This window comes from Schistocerca cancellata, chromosome 4 (genome assembly GCF_023864275.1).
Source record: "Schistocerca cancellata isolate TAMUIC-IGC-003103 chromosome 4, iqSchCanc2.1, whole genome shotgun sequence".
NCBI classification, from domain to species: domain Eukaryota; kingdom Metazoa; phylum Arthropoda; class Insecta; order Orthoptera; family Acrididae; genus Schistocerca; species Schistocerca cancellata.
In genome coordinates, this window is record NC_064629.1 from 682975663 (window position 1) to 682998685 (window position 23023).

The following is a 23023-nucleotide window of genomic DNA, read 5'->3' on the forward strand; positions in this document are numbered from 1 at the left end:
ACTCCTTACAGAAAAGTAAATTGTAATAACTTTCTACTGCTGTTTCAGGACATTAGCACAGCCTGTCTGCTTGTTAACCAGCCTACACATCCTGTGACAACAAATGAACCCCATTTTTCTTTCAGAGGCACCTTGAGAACATCTTGTATCAAATTGTAATGTCACAATGTCCTGACACATTTTATTGATTACTTCTCACAATTCTTGCCTTATGCTGGTGATCATAATCATGAAATAGCCATGGTAAAATACCACACTGTCTGTGCTGAAAGACAATCCCTTCAGTACAGTGTTGCTGTGATGCATGTGAAACTGTGGAGTAAAATATTGTGAATGGCTGCTTGCCAGCTGAGATGGAATTTCAAATCTGTCATGTCCACCATTATGTGTCATCCACTTCCCTTAAGGCCATGTCATTTTAGTAACATATAGAAAGAAAGCTGAAAAATGGAAGGAATATATTAAGGGCCTGTATCAGGGAAACAAATTGAGAGCAATATTATAGAAAGAGTAGAGGAAGTAGGTGAAGATGATGTGGGAGATTTGAGACTGCAAGAAGAATTTGACAGGCTGAAAACCTAAGTAGAAACAAAACCTTTGGAATAAATGACATTTCCTCACAATTATTGAGATCCTTGGAAGAGCCAGCCATGACAAAATTATTACACATGGTGTGCAAGATACATAAGACAGGCAAAATACCTACAGGCTTCAGGAAAAGTGTAATAACTCGAATTCCAAAGAAGGCACATTTGAACACCACCTAACCATCAGTTCAGTATGTCATGCTTGCATAATATTGACAGAGAAGAATGGAAAAACTGGTTGAAGATGATCTCAGGGAAGAACATTTTGGTTTCTGGAAGAATATAGGAACACACAAGCAATACTGACCCTACGTCTGATCCTAGAAGACAGACTGAAGAAAGGCAAATCTGTATTTATACAATGTGTAGATTCAGTAAAAGCTTTTGACAGGGTTGACAGGACTACACTCTTTGAAATTCTGATGGTAGCAGGATAAAATACAGGAAGAAAACTGTTATTTATGGCTTTTATAGAAACCAGACTGCAGTTAACAAGAGCTGAAAGATATTAAAGGGAAGCCACAATTGAGAAAGGAGAGAGACAGGGTTGTAGCCTATCCCCAATGTTATTCAGTCTGTGCAATGAGCAAGCTGTGAAGGAAACCAATGAGGAGCTGAGAAAGTGTAATAAAAATTCATGGAGAAGAAATAAAAACTTTCCACTTTGCTGATGACATTGAAATTCTGTCAGAGACAGAAAAGGACTTACAAGAACAGTTGAATGAAATGAATGGTTTCTTGAAAACAGATTACAAGATGAACATCAACAAAAATTAAATAAGTAATGGAGTATTATTGATTTAAATAAGGAAATGCTGAGGGAATTAGATTAGGAAACGATCAACCAAAAGTAGTAGATGACTTTTGCTATTTTGGTGGTAAAATAACTGATAATGGCCAGAGTACAGAGGATATAAATTGCAGACTGACAACAGCAAAAAAAGCATTTCTGAAAAAGAGGAATTTATCAACATCTAATATCAAATTAACTGGTAGGAAGTCTTTTCTGAAGCTGTTAGTTAGGGTTGTAGCCTTTTAAGGAAGTGAAATGTGTTCAATAAGCAGTTCAGACAAGAAGAGAACAGAAATTTTTGGAATATGGTGCTTTAGAAGAATGCTGAAGATTAGATGGGTAGATAAAATATCAAATGAGAAGTTACTGAATTGAATTCAGGACAAAAGAAATTTCTGGCACAACTTGACTAAAAAAAATTGATAAATCACATCCTGATGCATCAAGGAATTGGTAAGGGAAGGAAGAAGGAAGAGTGTAGGGGGGGGGGGGGGGGGGGGGACAGAGGAGGGACAGCGATCTAAAAGTCAGGGAAGGGACAGCAATCTAAAAGTTGTAGAGGAATACTAAAGCTTGAATACAGTAAGCAGGTTCAAATGGATGTAGGTTACTTTAGTTACACACAGATGAAGAGGCTCGCAAAGGATAGACTAACATGGGGAGCTGCATCAAACCAGTCTTCCAACTAAAGACCACAACAGCAACAGTAACAATGATAACAACAGTGTAAGAAGTGCAAGCAATTAATTTGTTACCATAACAGATTTCCTTGTTCAAAGAGTATTGAAATTTGCAGCAAACAGGTCTTATTTGTAATTGCACCAACACAAAGAGGAACAAACATCAATGACTTTACTATTTAACTCTTTTTTTCTAGAAAATAGGAGTCATTTGATTGGTGAGTTAGATATGGAAGAATAACATCTTCAATATATCATTATCATTCCAAGGTCTTGCTTATATGCCCTCAGAAAAGCCAGCTGGGTCTTATCATCCAAAGACAGGAAACAGATATTCATTGTATTTGCAGACCAAATTTGGAACTCTCTAGGAACTATTTTTGAAATGGGCCAGATTGCATAGCTATGTACATGTTACAATTATGTCTTGCTAAGTGTGTCTTTCCACTAGAGACCACATTGGATTTGTCTTTGCTCATTGATAATGTGGCACTTGTTTCCTTGACTTAATGCCCATTGTGATATGACTAGACCATCTTAATCTAAAGGGTGGAATAACAAGTCTGATTTCTCCTTGTGATGAGTTTATATTTAGTTCTGTGCAGTTTTGTGCTTTGACTGTTTGTGTGTTGAGTTTCTAATATAGAAATAGAGTGCATCCAGTGTTCATCTGAATGAGATGGACAACAAATTTAAAAGTCATAGTAATGCTGTCCTTTGTACCAGACTAATTGTAGCATGTGAACACAGTTCAAGCCTTGCTCACAGCTTCATCTCATTGGGTAGTGTATGAGCAAGTGTTCGACCCTTCTAAGATCATACAGCAGAAAAATCAATATTATCACCTTCTGCCAGAAATTCCCTCAGAATATTTAAGTTGTTGCATTGATGGATTTTTGAATGAACTAGCAATAAACATGGTTCATTTTTGTACCTTCATGTTTGTACAATATTTAACAACATATTTTAATGATACAACAATGTAACTACATAAGTAGGGTTTGTCTTCTAGAATGAAATTTTCACTCTACAGCGGAGTGTGCACTGATGTGAAACTTCCTGGCAGATTAAAACTGTGTGCCGGTCCCGAGTTTGAGTCTCGGTCTGCACACAGTTTTAATCTGCCAGGAAGTTTCAGGGTTTGTCTTGCTTGGCTTTACTCATACCCTGTTAGCATGTGAAATAATATAATCATTTAGTCTTATACTCTCAATTATTACTATTTAGCCGCAGTGTAAATGAATTAGGTCCTGTGACTCTGCCATTCCGCTAGTAAAACAGCAACACTGTGTGCCAAAACACCTGCTAGATGTGCTGTTGGCTGACAGGAGAATGGGAATTGGGCATTTTGGCATGCAGTGTAGCTGTTTTACTAATGGCATGACAGAGTTGCAGAACCTAATCCATTTACACCATGGCTAAAGTGGTAACCCTTGAGCGCATCCCCAGAGTCACAGGACCTAATTCATTTACACTGCGGGTAAAACTACATCCTTGATTTTGTACTGATTGTGACTGATTAACAGTATTTACTAAATAAGTATTGTTCTGTGAAAGATGATGCTGTCTGCATAGGAAAATATGGAACATTAGAGTTTCTTTATTTTTTTCCCACAGATGAGGTCATTATGGAAAACAAATTGTGGCCTTATGTTTTGTGTTCTTTTTCCAAAGTAACTATCCCAGCATTCACCTTAAGTTATTTACAGGAACCAGTGAAAGCCCACATCTGAAAGGCCACAAGGAGTTTTGACCTTCATTCCTCCTGAAAGTGAGGCCTCTACATTACCTTACTAGGTGCATGATTTGGAGATAATCATTGCTGTTATCCCTTATTTATTTATTTATAAATAAATAAATAAACTGCTATCAGAAAACAGTACTAAAGAACTAAAGTTAAAACTGTAATTTTCGTATATTGGAGCTCTTAACAGAGAGTTAAAAACAACTCATCTTATGTGTTTTCAGACCATCAACATTGGATTACCATTCTTACAGACTGTTTTTATGGATGACAATATGTCATACTTAAAAATGTTTAGCTATAAGTTGGTTTTAATATGTTTCTCATGTTTTGCATATATTTTATTGTGTTCATAGCACACAAAAATGCTAATTAACACCACATATTTCCATATTTACATATATGATAGTGAAGTATTTTGGAGCAATGTTTTTAGATTAAGTGAAATGTGCTTCTATTGAATGAACATGGTGCACGTTATTCAGCAAAAACCTTCCCAAGCTTGTAGCTTCTGCAGTTGGATACCTTTGTGTTGTTTGGTAATCTGTCAAATGAAAAGAAAATAACTTTAGCAATCTGATATGAACTAAAGGTTCAGCTTGATGCTTGTTTCCCAAAGCCTTTCCTGCTAAAGACAAGTTAGCTGTCTTATTGATTGTTAGTCACTTAGTATGACATATCAGTATATCAATGTTAAAATATGAACAAAAGAATATCTTACAGTTTGAATGATGAAATTGTCAGTCTGGGGTATATTATGTAATGTCTATAATGTTTACAGCTTTAAGGAGAGAGGTGCAAGGTATGCACTTCTGATGTTACCTGAGGATCAGAAGAAAAGAGGTGTTATTTCAGCATCCCTTGGGAACCATGCTCTGGCACTTTGTTATCATGGAAAGGATCTGAAGATTCCTGTGACTGTTGTTATGCCTTCTGTAGCACCATTAATGAAGATCCAAGCCTGTCAGCAGCATGGAGCTACTGTTATAATCCACGGTGAAGATATGGGTGAAGCCAAAAAGGCTGCAATGAGACTTGCGCATGAGAAAGACTTGACTTACATTAATGGGTAAGAAGTTTCATCCATAATGCACATCACAGCTACAAAACACTGCATAGCTTTTACACATTGGATATGTTAACTTTTTAATTTTGTAATAATTCTTGTTTTTGCACTACCTGATCAAATGTATCTGGACACCCCCTATGTAATGTGGAACTGACCACTAGATGTCATGAGAAGTGTATCCACCAGTAAAAAAGGAGATGGGAAGTATTGTGTTATCAGTAGGGCAGCTGAACTAGTAGAATAGTTTAATCAGAAGGGCTCAGTAACTCAGAATGTGGACTAGTCATTGGATGTCGTCTGAGTAACAAATCAGTCAGGGACATTTCAATACTTCTAAAGCTGCCCAAGTTGACTATTGGTCATGTAATTCTGAAGTGTAAATGCGAAGAAACAGCCATAGCTAAATCAAGATAAGGCAGATCTCATGTAATGGCAGACAGGGACAATCTAGAATTGACGAGTGTAGTTGTAAAAATGGCATGAAAGCAGCAGAAAGAACCACCCAATTGTTAGGGTACGGCAAATGCCTGGAGGGCATTATCTGCTATCATGTGCAGTGTCAATGGTGAAGTATGGTGGATGTTGAATTATGGTATGAGGGTATTTTTTGTAGTTAGGGTGTAGTCCCCTTATTTTGAATAAGGAAAACACTAAATTCAGATGGATAAGACTACATTTTACAGTGTTGTGTATTATGTTCAGTAGAGGAACAGTTCAGAGACAGAGATTGTCTCTACCAGCATGACAATGCACCCTGACATAAAACAGCATCTGTAAGGCAATGATTTATTGACAATAACATTTGTGAAATGGATTGACCTGCCCAGAGTGCTGACCTGAACCCAATGAAATACCTTTGAAATGAGTTATTAAGTCTACTTCACTCCAGACCCCAGTCTCCAATATCACAACCCTCTGTGGTTTGGTTCCTGTTGAAGAATGGGCTGCCATTCCTCCACAGACATGCAGATACTTCATTGAAAGTGTCCACAGCAGAGTTAAAGCCATCATAAAGGCAAAGGGTGGACACAGATTAGATTAGATTAGATTAGATTAATACTAGTTCAATGGATCATGAATACGATATTTCGTAATGATGTGGAACGAGTCAAATTTTCCAATACATGACATAATTAAGTTAATTTAACAACATACTTAAGTTAATATAACAACTTTTTCATTTTTTGTGTTTTTTTTTATTTTTATTTTTATTTTTTTAAAATTTTTTTTTAATTTATATCTAAAAATTCCTCTAAGGAGTAGAAGGAGTTGTCATTCAGAAATTCTTTTAATTTCTTCTTAAATACTTGTTGGTTATCTGTCAGACTTTTGATACTATTTGGTAAGTGACCAAAGACTTTAGTGCCAGTATAATTCACCCCTCTCTGTGCCAAAGTTAGATTTAATCTTGAATAGTGAAGATCATCCTTTCTCCTAGTATTGTAGTTATGCACACTGCTATTACTTTTGAATTCGGTTTGGTTGTTAATAACAAATTTCATAAGAGAGTATATATACTGAGAAGCTACTGTGAATATCCCTAAATCCTTAAATAAATGTCTGCACATCCCATACTAATGTCCACTAATAGGTATCCAGCTACTTTTGATCAGATAATGTACACACTGCATTATATATTTTTAATCTATTAAGAAATGTACTGCAGGAAAGACAGGGACTAGAACTATTTTTATTTTATTGATCTGATATCTCACTTAAATGTTTTTGTGTTGTCAAAAATATATAAATAATGTTTATGTAATTTAGCATATACTATATACAGTGTGAGCTATACCTATTTGCATAGCAGGTTGTTAAATGCATAGTATTTTTTTCTTGTTAGTTCGCTTTCATAGCAGATGTTCACTCGAAACAAGGTTGCTGCATTTTTTTGACAACTAACAAATGTATTGTAGGGTGATAGAGGTTGCATTTCTTATTCCATGTTTTCATTTTGTTTTGCTAATATTACAGCAAGTGTTGCTATAAATGTCACATCTTCTTTTGTGTTAATAAATTGTTAGTGACTGTGCCTCTCATTTACAAAAACTTAGATGTACATGAAAACAGTTCTATGAAAAACACTAACATTGCTCATTTATAAAAAGAATAAAAAGCCTCCCAACATGATTGATTATGTGATACATCATAATATGTGTTTTGTTGTTGTTGTTGTGGTCTTCAGTCCTGAGACTGGATTGATGCAGCTCTCCATGCTACTCTATCCTGTGCAAGCCTCTTCATCTCCCAGTACTCACTGCAACCTACATCCTTCTGAATTTGCTCAGTGTATTAGTCTCTTGGTCTCCCCCTACGATTTTTACCCTCCACACTGCCCTCCAATACTAAACTGGTGATTCCTTGATGCCTCAGAACATGTCCTACCAACCAATCCCTTCTTCTAGTCAAGCTGTGCCACAAACTTCTCTTCTCCCCAATCCTATTCAACACTTCCTCATTAGTTATGTGATCTACCCATCTAATCTTCAGCATTCTTCTGTAGCACCACATTTCAAAAGATTCTATTATCTTCTTGTCCAAAATATTTATCGTCCATACATGGCTACACTCCATACAAATACTTTCATAAATGACTTCCTGACATTTAAATCTATACTCGATGTTAACAAATTCCTCTTCTTCAGAAATGCTTTCCTTGCCATTGCCAGTCTACATTTTATATCCTCTCTACTTCGACCATCATCAGTTATTTTGCTCCCCAAATAGCAAAACTCCTTTACTACTTTAAGCATCTCATTTCCTAATCTAATTCCCTCAGCATCACCTGACTTAATTTGACGACATTCCATTATCCTCGTTTTGCTTTTGTTGGTGTTCAAATTATAACCTCCTTTCAAGACACTATCCATTCCGTTCAACTGCTCTTCCAAGTCGTTTGCTGTCTCTGACAGAATTACAATGATGCCCATTATAATCATTTACACAACATTTTCCATTGCAAAAACCCAATGTACATTTTAAATGACTGTGCATTCTACTGCAGATATTTTATAATGATTATTTTTATCAAAATTGAGCCTGCAATTTTGAGTCCAGTCAATTAAAATGGTGTTGCAGTTTTAGTGTTTGAAACAGGCTATCTAGCACTGTTGAATTCAGTTCAGTGATTGGCAGTGAAGTGGCTATGTTAGTTCTATTTTTTAATAATTAATGGATAAATACACTGTATTATGGCTCATCTTATCTGTTAACAAATGCACTGCAGGAATGATATACATTCATATATTAGGGATTATACTCCTTTTTATTTCATTAACCCAACATCTCGTTTAAATACTTTAGTGGTGTTGAAGAATTATACCAATAATATATATGTGATTTACAAAGTGAATTAAAATTTTATGTATACTGTAGCCATGAATCTTCAAAATGATTTAACAAATGAACTACTGTACTGTAATAACTGAATAAGGAACTCAATCTTACTGGCAATTTTGCAATCTTCTTAATACTTGTAAATGAAGAAAACAAGGGAAAAAACATTTCAGGTAGAAAGAAGGTTAGAGCTTAACAACCTGTTGACTGTATTAGGGGTGACACACGTACTCAGTTGGACAAAGATAATGTGGAAAGTTGCCCACAGTCTTTACCTATAAAATAACACCACAGCACTTGCCTTTAGTGATTTAGAAATTGTAGGAAACCTACAGGAGATTGACAGAATGAAGATTTAAAGTTTCTGTATGTTCAGAAGAAAAATGAAACATTGGTAGGTGACCTTTGGTATTCTTTAATAAGTGCGGCACAAACCACATCACACCAGACCTATAGATATTTCACTCATGTCTACTTATTGTGAGCCATTAAAAATTTTCTTGCCTGATGGGCTCCAGTCCACTTGTCATATTGCAGGTACTACCAGTTACAAGGGAAACAAGTAATGCATTTACTTCAAAGTGTCACCCAGTATAAGTATGGCATGCAGCCCTACAAGGGACAAAATCCAAGAGATCTTTCTTGTATCCTGCAGAATATTTTTAGACCAATCTGATAAATTACAGACAGCTTTATCTGTAAGTCTTACAGTATGCAACAGGGAACCTAAGACCACATGAAGCTGCACAACAAGTTGTATTCTGTAGGCATAAGAAGCAAGAATAACATGAAAAACTGGAGACTCACCCATGAATTGACTCCATTCATGTGAGCAGTAATAGACAATGGGCTGTCTTCCCAGTTATTATGACTATTCCCTTAAGTCAACAATGGCAGTTTTGATGAATACATCACCCTCAGTCAGTCCAAGTACTGGTTAGCACATTTATAATAGCCATAAAGTACATTTTTAACATTCGCTACTAATGATGTCTATGCAACATGATGCATAGACATAACTGTATGAACATGTACAATGAAGAGCCAAAGAAACTAGTACACCTGCCTAATATCATGTAGGGTCCCCATGAGCATGCAGATGTGCCCCAACATGACGTGGCAAAAATGGCTCTGAACACTATGCGACTTAACTTCTGAGGTCGTCAGTCACCTATAACTTAGAACTAATTAAACCTAACTAACCTAAGAACATCACACACATCCACGCCCGAAGCAGGATTCGAACCTGCAACCGTAGCTGTTGCTCGGCTCCAGACTGTATGACGTGGCATGGCTTGACTAATGTCTGAAATAGTGCTGCAGGGAACTGACACCATGAATCCTGCAAGGCTGTCCCATAAATCCACGAGAGTACAAGGGGGTGGAGATTTCTTCTAAGCAGCACATTGCAAGGCATCCCAGATATACTCAATAATGTTCATGCCTGGGCAGTTTGGTGGCCAACAGAAGTGTTTAAACTCAGAAGAGTGTTCCTGGAACAACTCAGTAGCAATTGTGGAAATGGGGGAAGTCGCAGAGTTTACTGAAATTGCGAAAGTCCATTGGAATGCACAATGGACATTAATGGATGCAGGTGGTCAGACAGAATGCTTACATACATGTCAACTGTCAGAGTTGTATCTAGACGTACCAGGGGGTCCCATATCACTCCAACTACACAAAACTTGTCGGACCAGACAACATGTTTCCAGTCATCAACAGTCCAATGTCTGTGTTGATGGTCCCAGACGAGGCATAAAGCTTTGTGTCATGCAGTTATCAAGGGAACAGGAGTGGGCCTTCGGCTCCATAAACCCATATTGATGATGTTTCATTGAATAGTTCAGACACTGACACTTGCTGATCGCCCAGCATTGAAATCCATAGCAATTTGTGGAAGGGTTGCACATCTGTCCCATTGAACAATTCTCATCAGTCATCATTGGCCCTGTTCTTGCAGGATCTTTTTCTGGTTGCAATAATGTCAGATATTTGATGTTTTACCAGATTCATGATATTCATGGTACACTCATGAAATGGTCGTATGGAAAAATCCCCACTTCATCACTACCTCGGAGATGCTTTGTCTCATTGCTCATGTGCGGACTATAACACCATGTTCAAACGTACTTAAATCTTTATAACCTGCCATTGTAGCAGCAGGAACTGATCTAACAACTGTGCCAGATACTTGTTGTCATATACAGATGTTGCTGACTGCAGCACTGTATTCTGCTCATTTACGTATCTCTGTATTTGAGTATGCATGCCTATACCACTTTTTTTGATGATTCAGTGTATGTTATGTATGAAAAGTTTGACATATTTGATAACTGATTACATATGACACCAAGAAATGAATAAAAATTAAATTATGTAAAATATGTTTCTAATAAAGAATTGATTTCATACCATATTAAGATGAAATTAGAGGTCAATGAGACATCCTACAATACACATTTAATTCAGAATGAGTACATAAGCATTTTCACCTGTGATGGATAAACTGTGATAAGCAAATTTTATTCACATTCAGAACCAATCATCAGCAGTTAATATTTCTGGAAAATATCAAAAGTTTGTTGATATCTTCAGCAACTGTCAAAACTTGTAATATTTACTGATCATATAAGAAACTGAGGGAAAGAGTGGGGATAGGGCATATAGGTGGGGGTTGAAATGGAGGGAAGTAGCAACTGAACATAAATCACTGGGAACGAGAACCATAAATGCTAACAGTTTTAGACAACTAAGCAAAGATGCAAAAAAGCTATTTGTGATGTCACAATGAACCAAATTTAACAGTGTAAATATATTGTAATATATATAATATAATATATAATATATGTAATATAATATGTAATATATTGTAAATATATACACCTACCCACATGAACCATGGACCTTGCTGTTGGTGGGGAGGCTTGCGTGCCTCAGCGATACAGATGGCAGTACTGTAGGTGCAACCACCACGGAGGGGTATATGTTGAGAGGCCAGACAAATTTGTGGTTCCTGAAGAGGGGCAGCAGCCTTTTCAGTAGTTGCAGGGGCAACAGTCTGGATGATTGACTGATCTGGCCTTGCAACACTAACCAAAACGGCCTTGCTGTGCTGGTACTGCGAAGGGCTGAAAGCAAGGGGAAACTACAGCTGTAATTTATCCCGAGGGCGTGCAGCTTTACTGCATGGTTAAATGATGATGGCGTCCTCTTGGTTAAAATATTCCGGAGGTAAAATAGTCCCCCATTCGGATCTCCGGGTGGGGACTATTCAAGAGGACATCGTTATCAGGAGAAAGAAAACTCGCGTTCTACGGATCGGAGCATGGAATGTCAGATCCCTTAATCGGGCAGGTAGGTTAGAAAATTTAAAAAGGGAAATGGATAGGTTGAAGTTAGATATAGTGGGAATTAGTGAAGTTCGGTGGCAGGAGGAATAAGACTTTTGGTCAGGTGAATACAGGGTTATAAATACAAAATCAAATAGGGGTAATGCAGGAGTAGGTTTAATAATGAATAAAAAAAATAGGAGTGCGGGTAAGCTACTACCAACAGCATAGTGAACACATTATTGTGGCCAAGGTAGATACGAAGCCCATGCCTACTACAGTAGTACAAGTTTATATGCCAACTAGCTCTGCAGATGATGAAGAAATTGATGAAATGTATGATGAGATAAAAGAAATTATTCAGGTAGTGAAGGGAGACGAAAATTTAATAGTCATGGGTGACTGGAATTCGAGAGTAGGAAAAGGGAGAGAAGGAAACATAGTGGGTGAATATGGATTGGGGGAGAGAAATGAAAGAGGAAGCCGTCTGGTAGAATTTTGCACAGAGCATAACTTAATTATAGCTAACACTTGGTTCAAGAATCATAAAAGAAGGTTGTATACATGGAAGAATCCTGGAGATACTAGAAGGTATCAGATAGATTATATAATGGTAAGACAGAGATTTAGCAACCAGGTTTTAAAGACATTTCCAGGGGCAGATGTGGACTCTGACCACAATCTATTGGTTATGACCTGTAGATTAAAACTAAAGAAACTGCAAAAAGGTGGGAATTTAAGGAGATGGGACCTGGATAAACTGAAAGAACCAGAGGTTGTACAGAGTTTCAGGGAGAGCATAATGGAACAATTGACAGGAATGGGGGAAAGAAATACAGTAGAAGAAGAATGGGTAGCTCTGAGGGATGAAGTAGTGAAGGCAGCAGAGGAACAAGTAGGTAAAAAGACGAGGGCTGGTAGAAATCCTTGGGTAACAGAAGAAATATTGAATTTAATTGATGAAAGGAGAAAATATAAAAACGCAGTAAATGAAGCAGGCAAAAAGGAATACAAACGTCTCAAAAATGAGATCGACAGGAAGTGCAAAATGGCTAAGCAGGGATGGCTAGAGGACAAATGTAAGGATGTAGAGGCTTATCTTACTAGGGGTAAGATAGATACTGCCTACAGGAAAATTAAAGAGACCTTTGGAGAAAAGAGAGCCACTTGTATGAATATCAAGAGCTCAGATGGAAACCCAGTTCTAAGCAAAGAAGGGAAAGCAGAAAGGTGCAAGGAGTATATAGAGGTCTATACAAGGGCAATGTACTTGAGGACAATATTATGGGAATGGAAGAGGATGTAGATGAAGATGAAATGGGAGATACGATAATGTGTGAAGAGTTTGACAGAGCACGAAAAGACCTGAGTCGAAACAAGGCCCCGGGAGTAGACAACATTCCGTTAGAACTACTGACGGCCTTGGGAGAGCCAGTCCTGATAAAACTCTACCATCTGGTGAGCAAGGTGTATGAGACAGGCGAAATACCCTCAGACTTCAAGAAGAATATAATAATTCCAATCCCAAAGAAAGCAGGTGTTGACAGATGTGAAAATTACCAAACTATCAGTTTAATAAGTCACAGCTGCAAAATACTAACGCGAATTCTTTACAGATGAATGGAAAAACTTGTAGAAGCCAACCTCAGCGAAGATCAGTTTGGATTCCGCAGAAATGCTGGAACACGTGAGGCAATACTGACCCTACGACTTATCTTAGAAAATAGATTAAGGAAAGACAAACCTACATTTCTAGCATTTGTAGACATGGAGAAAGCTTTTGACAATGTTGACCGGAATACTCTCTTTCAAATTCTAAAGGTGGCAGGGGTAAAATACAGGGAGCGAAAGGCTATTTACAATTTGTACAGAAACCAGATGGCAGTTATAAGAGTCGAGGGGCATGAAAGGGAAGCAGCGGTTGGAAAGGGAGTGAGACAGGGTTGTAGCCTGTCCCCAATGTTATTCAATCTGTATATTGAGCAAGCAGTAAAGGAAACAAAAGAAAAATTCGGAGTAGGTAGTAAAATCCATGGAGAAGAAATAAAAATGTTGAGGTTCGCCGATGACACTGTATTTCTGTCAGAGACAGCAAAGGACTTGGAAGAGCAGTTGAACAGAATGGATGGTGTCTTGAAGGGAGGATATAAGATGAACATCAACAAAAGCAAAACGAGGATAATGGAATGTAGTCGAATTATGTCGGGTGATTTTGAGGGTATTAGATTAGGAAATGAGACACTTAAAGTAGTAAAGGAGTTTTGTTATTTGGAGAGCAAAATAACTGATGATGGTCGAAGTAGAGAGGATATAAAATGTAGACTGGCAATGACAAGGAAAGCGTTTCTGAAGAGGAGAAATTTGTTAACATCGAGTATAGATTTAAGTGTCAGGAAGTCATTTCTGAAAGTATTTGTATGGAGTGTAGCCATGTATGGAAGTGAAACATGGATGATAACTAGTTTGGACAAGAAGAGAATAGAAGCTTTTGAAATGTGGTGCTACAGAAGAATTCTGAAGATTAGATGGGTAGATCACATAACTTATGAGGAGGTATTGAATAGAATTGGGGAGAAGAGAAGTTTGTGGCACAACTTGACAAGAAGAAGGGACTGGTTGGTAGGACATGTTCTGAGGCATCGAGGGATCACAAATTTAGCGTTGGAGGGTGGTGTGGAGGGTAAAAATCATAGAGGGAGACCAAGAGATGAATACACTAAGCAGATTCAGAAGGATGTAGGTTGCAGTGAGTACTGGGAGATGAAGAAGCTTGCACAGGATAGAGTAGCATGGAGAGCTGCATCAAACCAGTCTCAGGACTGAAGATGACAACAAAAACAAATATATACAAATAATTCTGGTTTAAAACATTTTCAAAGATTGAGATAGTAAAAGGAGGATTATAAAACATCATAGTTAAGTAACATGACTTGTAATTACTTATTTTTGTTCCAGATATGATCATCCACACATAATTGCTGGACAAGGAACTGTAGGATTAGAAATCGTGGAGCAAGTATCAAAGATCGATGCTGTTGTTGTACCTGTTGGAGGAGGAGGACTAATAGCAGGAGTTGCTCTTGCAGTCAAGTCAATGTTTCCTGATATTAAAATCATTGTGAGTACAAAATTATGGACTATAGCAAAGTTCTGAGGAAGATGCTCTTTATGTTGCATTAAAAATTATCTGGTACTGGTATTCAAATAATTTTTGCCTCTTATCTATAAGAAACATGAATCATGATATAGGTTCTACTAAAGAGTAGGCTTTAGTATGGAAATGTATTGACAATATGCGGTTTACTTATTAATAATTTTACAAATTTATTTCATTTACTTTTTTCATTGATTACAGCAGGAGAGAGAGAGAGAGAGAGAGAGAGAGAGAGAGAGAGAGAGAGAGAGAGAGATGGGGGTGGGAGGGAGAGAGAGGAGAGAGACAGGGAGAAAGAGAGAGAGAGGTCAGGGGAGGGTGGGGTCCGTCAAAAGGAATAGATGTGTGTTATCTTTGGTTACAAATCTTTAGAGTTTGTCCATCTGCCTAACTGGAAAGATGCTTTTCCTTTTATCACATCCACCTTCCCTTAATGTAATATGTATACTTCACCTTCAATGTATTTGTATAGATAACATCACTGTGATTAATGTGTGTAGGGCATAGTCTTGTTGATGAGAGAAATGAGAAAATACAACCTGGTTGCTGGCACAAACCTTATTGAACAGGTCAGCAAGCTTAATAGAACCACTCAGAGGATGGACTATTATCAACCTTGTCACATTATCTCTTTCTGTGAGGTACTCTATGAGATTTGAAATAAAAATCCACTACACTGGTGCTCATGTTAATGATCAGTAACTGTATTCCATTCATCCTTCTTATCCTTATGAGCCGGCCGGTGTGTCCATGCGGTTCGAAGCGCTTCAGTTTGGAACCGCGTGACCGCTACAGTCACAGGTTCGAATCCTGCCTCGGGCATGGATGTGTGTGATGTCCTTAGGTTAGTTAGGTTTAAGTAGTTATAAGTTCTAGGGGACTGATGACCTTAGAAGTTAAGTCCTATAGTGCTCAGAGCCATTTGAACCATTTATCCTTATGAACTATATTCTAGTGATGAAAATTCTTTCACAGTCAAAATTGAAACAAGCATCTTTAGGTAAGGAACCCTGCTCTAGTACATTTTAGCAAAATTAACCTCAGAGGAGGGGTCTCACAGAAAGAGAGAGAGAGAGAGAGAGAGAGAGAGAGAGAGAGAGAGAGAGAGAGAGAGAGAGTGAGAGAGAGAGAGGGGGGGGGGCTAAAAATTGTTCATGACTGCTTGCTGCCTCTTCCAGAAAAAGAGTTAGGTTGGAAGCAATAGAAACATTGTAAGACAACAGTGAAAGTGTAGCTCATTCACTGGCTTGGAAAAATTAAAAGTGAAGAGCTTGCTTGATAATGTAGGTACCATGCTTAGATGTAGCCCACTGCAACATCAGCATCTTCCTTCCCAACAATAAGTAGTCATGCTTAAATTTAGTTGTTTGTGCTGATTTTTGTAGAGTTCTCATATTGTTCACACACTGGGTGACATGCATAAAATTAAGAATGAAACAGTTTCATGTCATTTGATGAAAGACTTAAACAGGCAATTAGGGGCTTATGTAAATACTTAACTTGTTTTTATAATACACAAATGTAAGATTCACATGGGTAGCAGAGTGCATTACAGAGCCCACTTTGAGGACCCAGGAAGGCCCATTGGTCCCAGGTCAAATCTGCCTCAGGGATTACTGAAGGGAGCTGGTGTGTTGGATAGCCTGGGTGTGGTTTATAGTTGGTTTTTCACATCGACTTAGCTAAATACTGGGCTGATTCCGATGTCCCACCTCATACACCTGATGAGCAGACCCTTTGAAAAATGATTTTGCATTTGACCATGCAGTTACACTAGTTGCAAACAGAAAGGATCCACAGACTTTTCCTGTGGGTTGAGGGGACTGCTGCTAGTAGCTTTAAAATTCCTTCGGGAGTGACAACCCACTGCAGTCTTTTTCCTTTTCCTGACCTTTATTTAGTATCTTTATGGGATAAGCAAGACAATTGTTGGATTTTGCAATGTTAGTGGTAAAGAATGGCTGGATGCCCTTCCTATCATCCCCCCCCCTCCCCCCCCCTCCCCCCGGCTCCCCATCCCCACCAGAATGGTATTTGTGTGCACCATCTGACCATGTGTAGTGTTATTCCACATGAAAGTGTGTGAATATTTTCTAAAATTATATGAACCATGTAACTAAGGTATAAGGTGTGTACCAGCATAGTATTCAACTAGTGGGATGTGTGGAAACCACCTAGAAGCCTCATCCAGGCTCACTGGCACACAGGCCATCATCATTTATCCACTGGGCAGGATTCAGTCTTGCCTCTCCAAATCCTGTAAATCGTGTGCTAATGCATGTGACTAAAAGGACAGCATGATGACCCAATCATAATAATAGCCTGTATACTGGTATGGTTAGTTCTCTGCAAAATTGGAGAAGTACCATATCAGTCCTGACCCAGGATGGGCCAGAAAAAGGGCACTGGATGGGAAGGATGGAAGGAATATTGTAAGTGTCATCTTCTGATAATCCTTTACTTTCTCAAAGTGATGCACTTACAATACCATTTATTCTTCATGTATAGACAAGGATAGAAGCATATTTTTCATACCTACACTCCCTGATACCCTAGGAGATAGTTTTATGTGATGTCATTAACAAATTGTAAAAAATGATCAAAAAATTTGACCAAAAGTCACTGATCACAGCACTGAACATAGTCTGCCCCACATTGCATTGTATTGAAGTACAGTGTGAGATAATGTAGGCTTTATAAGCAGTTCATCAGTTTTTTCATTTTTGATTGCAACCAATTTTTTTTAGTGTTTTGGGAGCAGTCCTATGATAGAACTCTGAAAAATAAGTCTTCAGACACTGTGCACATTGACCTTCTAGTTGCTGAGAGTGTCTCGATTGGCATACCTTAACCACAGTTCTGTGCTTTTAATGATAACCATTGTGCAGCTGTTTTTGTTTTCTTAACAAGCTTCCTAATTATATTTATATACCATGGAAGACATTTGCCATTTTTACCTTTTCTATTTTCAAAAAAATATTTATACAGCTTTATCAGCTAACTGCTTGGAATTGAGACACAATTCGACATTTATGTCTACATCTACATCTATATAGATACTCTGCAAGCCACCATAAGGTGTGTGGTGGAGGGTACCCTGTATTTTTCATTTCCCCTCCTGTTCCAGTGGCAAATGGAACGAGGGAAAAACAACTGTCTGTACATCTCCATATGAGCCCTAATTTCTCGTATCTTATCTTCATGGTCCTTATGCATGATGTATGTTGGTGGCAGCAGAATCATTTGGCAGTCAGCTTCAAATGCCGGTTATCTAAATTTTTGCAATAGTGCTTCCTGAAAAGAACACTGCCTTCCCTCCAGAGATTCCCATTTGAGTTCCCCGAAACACCTCCATAACACTTACATTTTGTTTGAGCCTACTGGTAACAAATCTAGCAGCCCTCCTCTGAATTGATCTGATGCATTCTTTCAATCTGATCTGGTATGGATGCCTGTCACTTGAGTAGTATTTAAGAATAGGTTGCACCTGCATCCTATATGCGGTCTCCTCTACAGGTGAACCACTCTTTCCAAAAATTCTCCCAATAAACTGAAGTTGACCACATGCCTTCCTGACCAAAGCTTTTAGCTGCTTGTTCCACCTCATATTGCTTTGCAATGTTATGTCCAGATATTTAAATGATTTGACTATGTCAAGCTGGACACTAGTAATACTGTATCCAAACACTACATGTTTGTTCTTCCTACTCATCTACATTAACTACCATTTCTTTTTCCACATTTAGGGCTAGCTGCCATTCATCTCACGAACTGGAAATTTTGTCTAAGTCATCTTGTATCTTCCTACAGTCACTCAACTTTGACACCTTACTGTAACCATGGCATCATCAGCAAACAACCTCTGACTGCCAAATCATTTATGTATATAGAGGACAACAGTGGTCCTATCACACTTCCCTGGGGCACTCATGACGATACCCTTGTCTGTGATGAACACTTGCCATTGAGGACAACATATTGAGTTCTGTTGCTTAAGAAGTCTTCAAGCCACTCACATATCTGTGAACTTACTCCATATGCTTGTACCTTCATTAACAGCTTGCAATGGGGCACTGTGTCAAATGATTTCTGGAAATCTAGAAATATGAAATCTGCCTGTTGCCCTTCATCCATAGTTCTCAGTATATCATGTGAGAAAAGGGCAAACTGAGTTTTGCATGAGCAATGCTTTCTAAGCCATGCTGATTCATGGACATAAGCTTCTTAGCCTCAAGAAAATTTATTATATTCAAACTAAGAATCTGTTGAAGGACTCTGCAGCAAACACAAGTTAGGGATATTGGTTGGTAATTTTGTGGATCCATTCTTTTACCTTTCTTTATATTAGAGTCACCTGCACTTTTTTTCCAATCACTTGTGACTTTGTGGTATGTGAGAGATTCACAATAAATGCAAGCTATGTAAGGGCCCAATGCTGAGAGTACTCTTTGTAAAATCAAACTGGGATTCTATCAGGATCTGGTGATTTATTTGTTTTTAAATCTTTAAGTTGCTTCTCTGTGCCAGGTATGCTTATTTCTATGTCATCCATACAGGAGTCTGTCCAATGGCCAAATGGCAGTATGTTTGTATGGTTCTCCTGCATTAACAATTTCATGAATGTGAAGTTTAAAACTTCAACTTTTGTTTTTCTGCCTTCAATTGACACACCAGACTGGTAAACAAGGACTGAATGGAAGCCTTAGACCCACTTAGCAATTTTACATATGACCAGAATTTTCTCGAGTTCTCTGCCAGATCTGCTAAGGTGTGATGGTGGTAGTCGTTCTATGATTCTCACATAATTCTTTTCACAGACACACGAATCTCTACTAACCTTTGCTTGTTGTTGTTTGTTTGTCCCCTTTTTAACCTAGAGTGCAACAGCCTCTGATTCCTCAGCATCTTACAAAATTCGTTATTAATCCATGGTGGTTGTTTTCTATCCTTTATCCACTTACTAGACGCATAACTCTCCAGACCACAATTTACAATCTGCTTAAACTTTGCCCATAATTCCACTGCATAGTATTGTGTGATTCATTCCACTGTAGCCTGTTTTCCTAGATGAGCAAGTAATAAGTACATGGGATATGAATAGTTGAAACTATGTGCATAGCTAGGGCGTGAACCGAAACATAACAACTGAGTCACTTGAGATCACCTCATGGGCTGTCTCAAAGCCTAAGTTTCCACTGACTCTTCTACTCTCTCTCCAAATTCTGCAGAGGCTTTCCTGTGTTGTTACAAGGTTAACAGTTCTAGCAAATGTGTAGGGTTGAAACTTTGGTCTCTCTAGTGCCTCAAGGTTATTACTGAGATTAAATTCTTTTACTTGCTGCAGAATACACATTTTATTCACTAAAAGAAATTCATCTTAGAAATAATTATTAACTAATCCATTATTTTTATGTTATTATCTAGCTTAACATTACATATATTTTTTTAGGAATTTTGTGACTGTTATAATGCTCCCATTGTTTCCATACATTGCTCACTGTTCCTGCAGCAAAAACAATTTAAATTTAAATTTATTTGTCTGCAACCTGTACTTTGATTTAATGTACTATGTAAAACCATTTGATTTATTAATGACAACCTTAAAATTTCTGTGAATCCCAATGGGTCTTATCTACATCTGATTATTCCCTAAGATTACAAATATTATTCCCTAGATCAGAGATACAGTTCATAGTCACTTTATATTAAGTTGGTGAGTTTCATACTTCACAGAGATTACTCAGCCTCATCCATGCAGAATTAGCATAAGAAGACAAAAGAAAAATAACAGTGTGTAATGATGGATCAACTTATGCCTGAGAATGAAGAGAAAAAATTACTATTAGTCAATAGTTAATTTGTTCAAAATTCAACCAACAGTGTAACACAAAAATCACATGTGAACGTCTTCATTTAGTTCTCAGTGGTCTACTTAAAGTTTATACCAATTACATACTGTACAACTGGCTTAAAATAAACCTCAGATTAAAAATAAAACTCAACCATTTCACCAGATGTAACTATTGAAATGGCACAATATTAGGACATCAGATTAAAAAGTAATCATTTGGTATTCAAATGCTCTGTCTCATGTCTATTACCAGACATAACTTTTGGAATGGCATAATAAATAATTGAAGGAATAAATATAACAATTCATCAAATATTAGAGGCACTCAGTTGTCAAAAGTTACATAAACAATTCTGAGAACTTTGCTTATTTTGGTCAAATCCTTTTTCTATTATTTACATTCCACCAGGTCTTTCTGTTACCATATTATGATCCAAAATGGCATGATATTTTGACACCAGGCTGAGAAATCATTGTCTGCTGATCTAGTGCACTGAGACAATGTATTTTTCTCTTCCAATTTAACACCAAATGTGTGGATGGACAAGTATATGGGTGCCAAGATTTACTGATATGTTTGTCGTGAAGGATCATGTAGAAATCTATACAGTAGAAACCTCACATGATAATATGGAATAGGGTGGGAGAGGGGGAAGGTTGGGGGGGGGGGGGGGGGGGTCTAAAGTCCAGTGGCCTCACTTTCAGAGTGCAAGTCTCTCTAAATATTGATGAGTGCAAGATACCGGTACTATAATTCCTATAACAAAGTGAAAGAATCTGATAATATTTTATTACAAGATTTATGGTGTACGTTTTGAGCATGTCACTTCATATTAATATTTAGGAATAATGCTAAGACAGAATATGAAATGGGACAATCATATAAAATCAGTATTAGAAAGTGAAAAGTCCATGATAGAATAACCACAATATGGAAAGGATAGATTGCTACTCACTACATAGAGCAGGCATTGAGTCACAGACAGTTACAATGAAAAAGACTGTGAAATGGGACGGGCATGTGGGGAGTGTGGTAGGGAAGGCAGATGGTCAACTTTGGTTTATTGTGAGAACTTTGAGAAAGTGTGGTTCATCTGTAAAGGGGACTACATATAGGACGCAAGTGTAACCTATTCTTGAGTACTGCTCAAGTGTTTGGGATCCACTCTAGGTCAGATTAAGGGAAGAATTTGAAGTATTTCAGAGGCAGGCTGCTAGATTTGTTACCAGTTGGTTTGAAAAGCACATAAGTAATATAGAGATACTTCATGATCTCAAATGGGAATCCTTGGGGGAAAGGTGATGCTCTTTTTGAGCAACACTAATGAGGAAATTTAGAGAACTGGCACTTGAAACTAGAGAATAACAATTCTAGTGCTGCCAACATACATCTCCCATAAGGACCACAAAGATAAGATAGGAGAAATGAGGGTTCATACAGCGGAATGTATACAGTCATTTTTCCTTATTTGTGAGTGGAACAGGAAAGGAAATGACTAGTAGTGGTCCAGGGTACCCTCTGACCTATACTGCATGGTGGTCTGTGGAGTATGTCTGTAGATGTAGATGACAAATTAGTAAAGATATTATGGATTCTACACATTAATGTGCTGGGATCTTATGTTGTGACATGATGATAAAATGAGGGCATCATCAGGTAAGCATTTTAAAACTAACAGGAATACTGGATTTTAAGTTTCTCTGACTTTGTAGCAATATATTATGAATAAGTTTCACAAAGACTCCATATGTACACTCATCTGATGTAGCTTAAAAACAATTATCACACAGTTATATAATCAACAACATAAAATTATCCACTCTTTTTGTTTGTACTAAGTATTTCAGTACCTATTATTGGATTTTTATGAATTCCCTGTGACTCATTTTCATTTCAGCTCTTAGGTCCTTTAACATAGTTTTATATACTACAACCTTTTATTTTTATTTGGACCTGTGTTGATAAAATTTATTGATCTGCCATAGGGAGTGGAGTCAGAAAAGTGTGCCAGTTTTTCAAGTGCTTTGAAATCAAAGAAACCAGTGTACACACCAATTCAGTCCACCTTGGCAGATGGTCTTGCTGTCCCAAAGGTGGGATACAATGCATTTGTAACTGCTGCTCCACTGATTGACAAAATGGTGAGTAGTCATTTGGATTGTTTCAAACTGTATGACTGGAACAATCTACGTAATAACCAGTACTGCTCATAGTATTTTATTAGTTCAATATTACACTGATGATCTGACTACACATATCATTTTATGTATTATCTAGGGACAATAAATTATTTACTTGATTAATAGTAAAACTCTTTATTGAAAAGTTCAAAAATGAAAAATGGTGTGCAACTAAATTAAGACAAAAAAACTCATACTTACCAAATGGCAACAGACGTATGCACACACGAAAAAGGGCACCATAGAAGAAAAGAATTATAACAACAACACTAAAAAAAATTTTTTTTCAGTGTCTGAGA

At 37.5% G+C, this 23023-nt stretch overlaps 1 protein-coding gene across 2 annotated transcripts in view; it reads left to right on the forward strand.

Annotated features, from left to right (window-relative positions):
- Positions 1-23023, forward strand: part of LOC126184717 (L-threonine ammonia-lyase) — a 205740-nt gene that overhangs the window by 137697 nt on the left and 45020 nt on the right. For both annotated transcript variants that reach the window (XM_049927240.1, XM_049927241.1), the window contains 3 exons: positions 4586-4873; positions 14494-14656; positions 22530-22685. In XM_049927240.1, coding sequence (XP_049783197.1) covers positions 4586-4873; positions 14494-14656; positions 22530-22685 — 607 coding nt within the window. The remainder of the gene's footprint in view (positions 1-4585; positions 4874-14493; positions 14657-22529; positions 22686-23023) is intronic.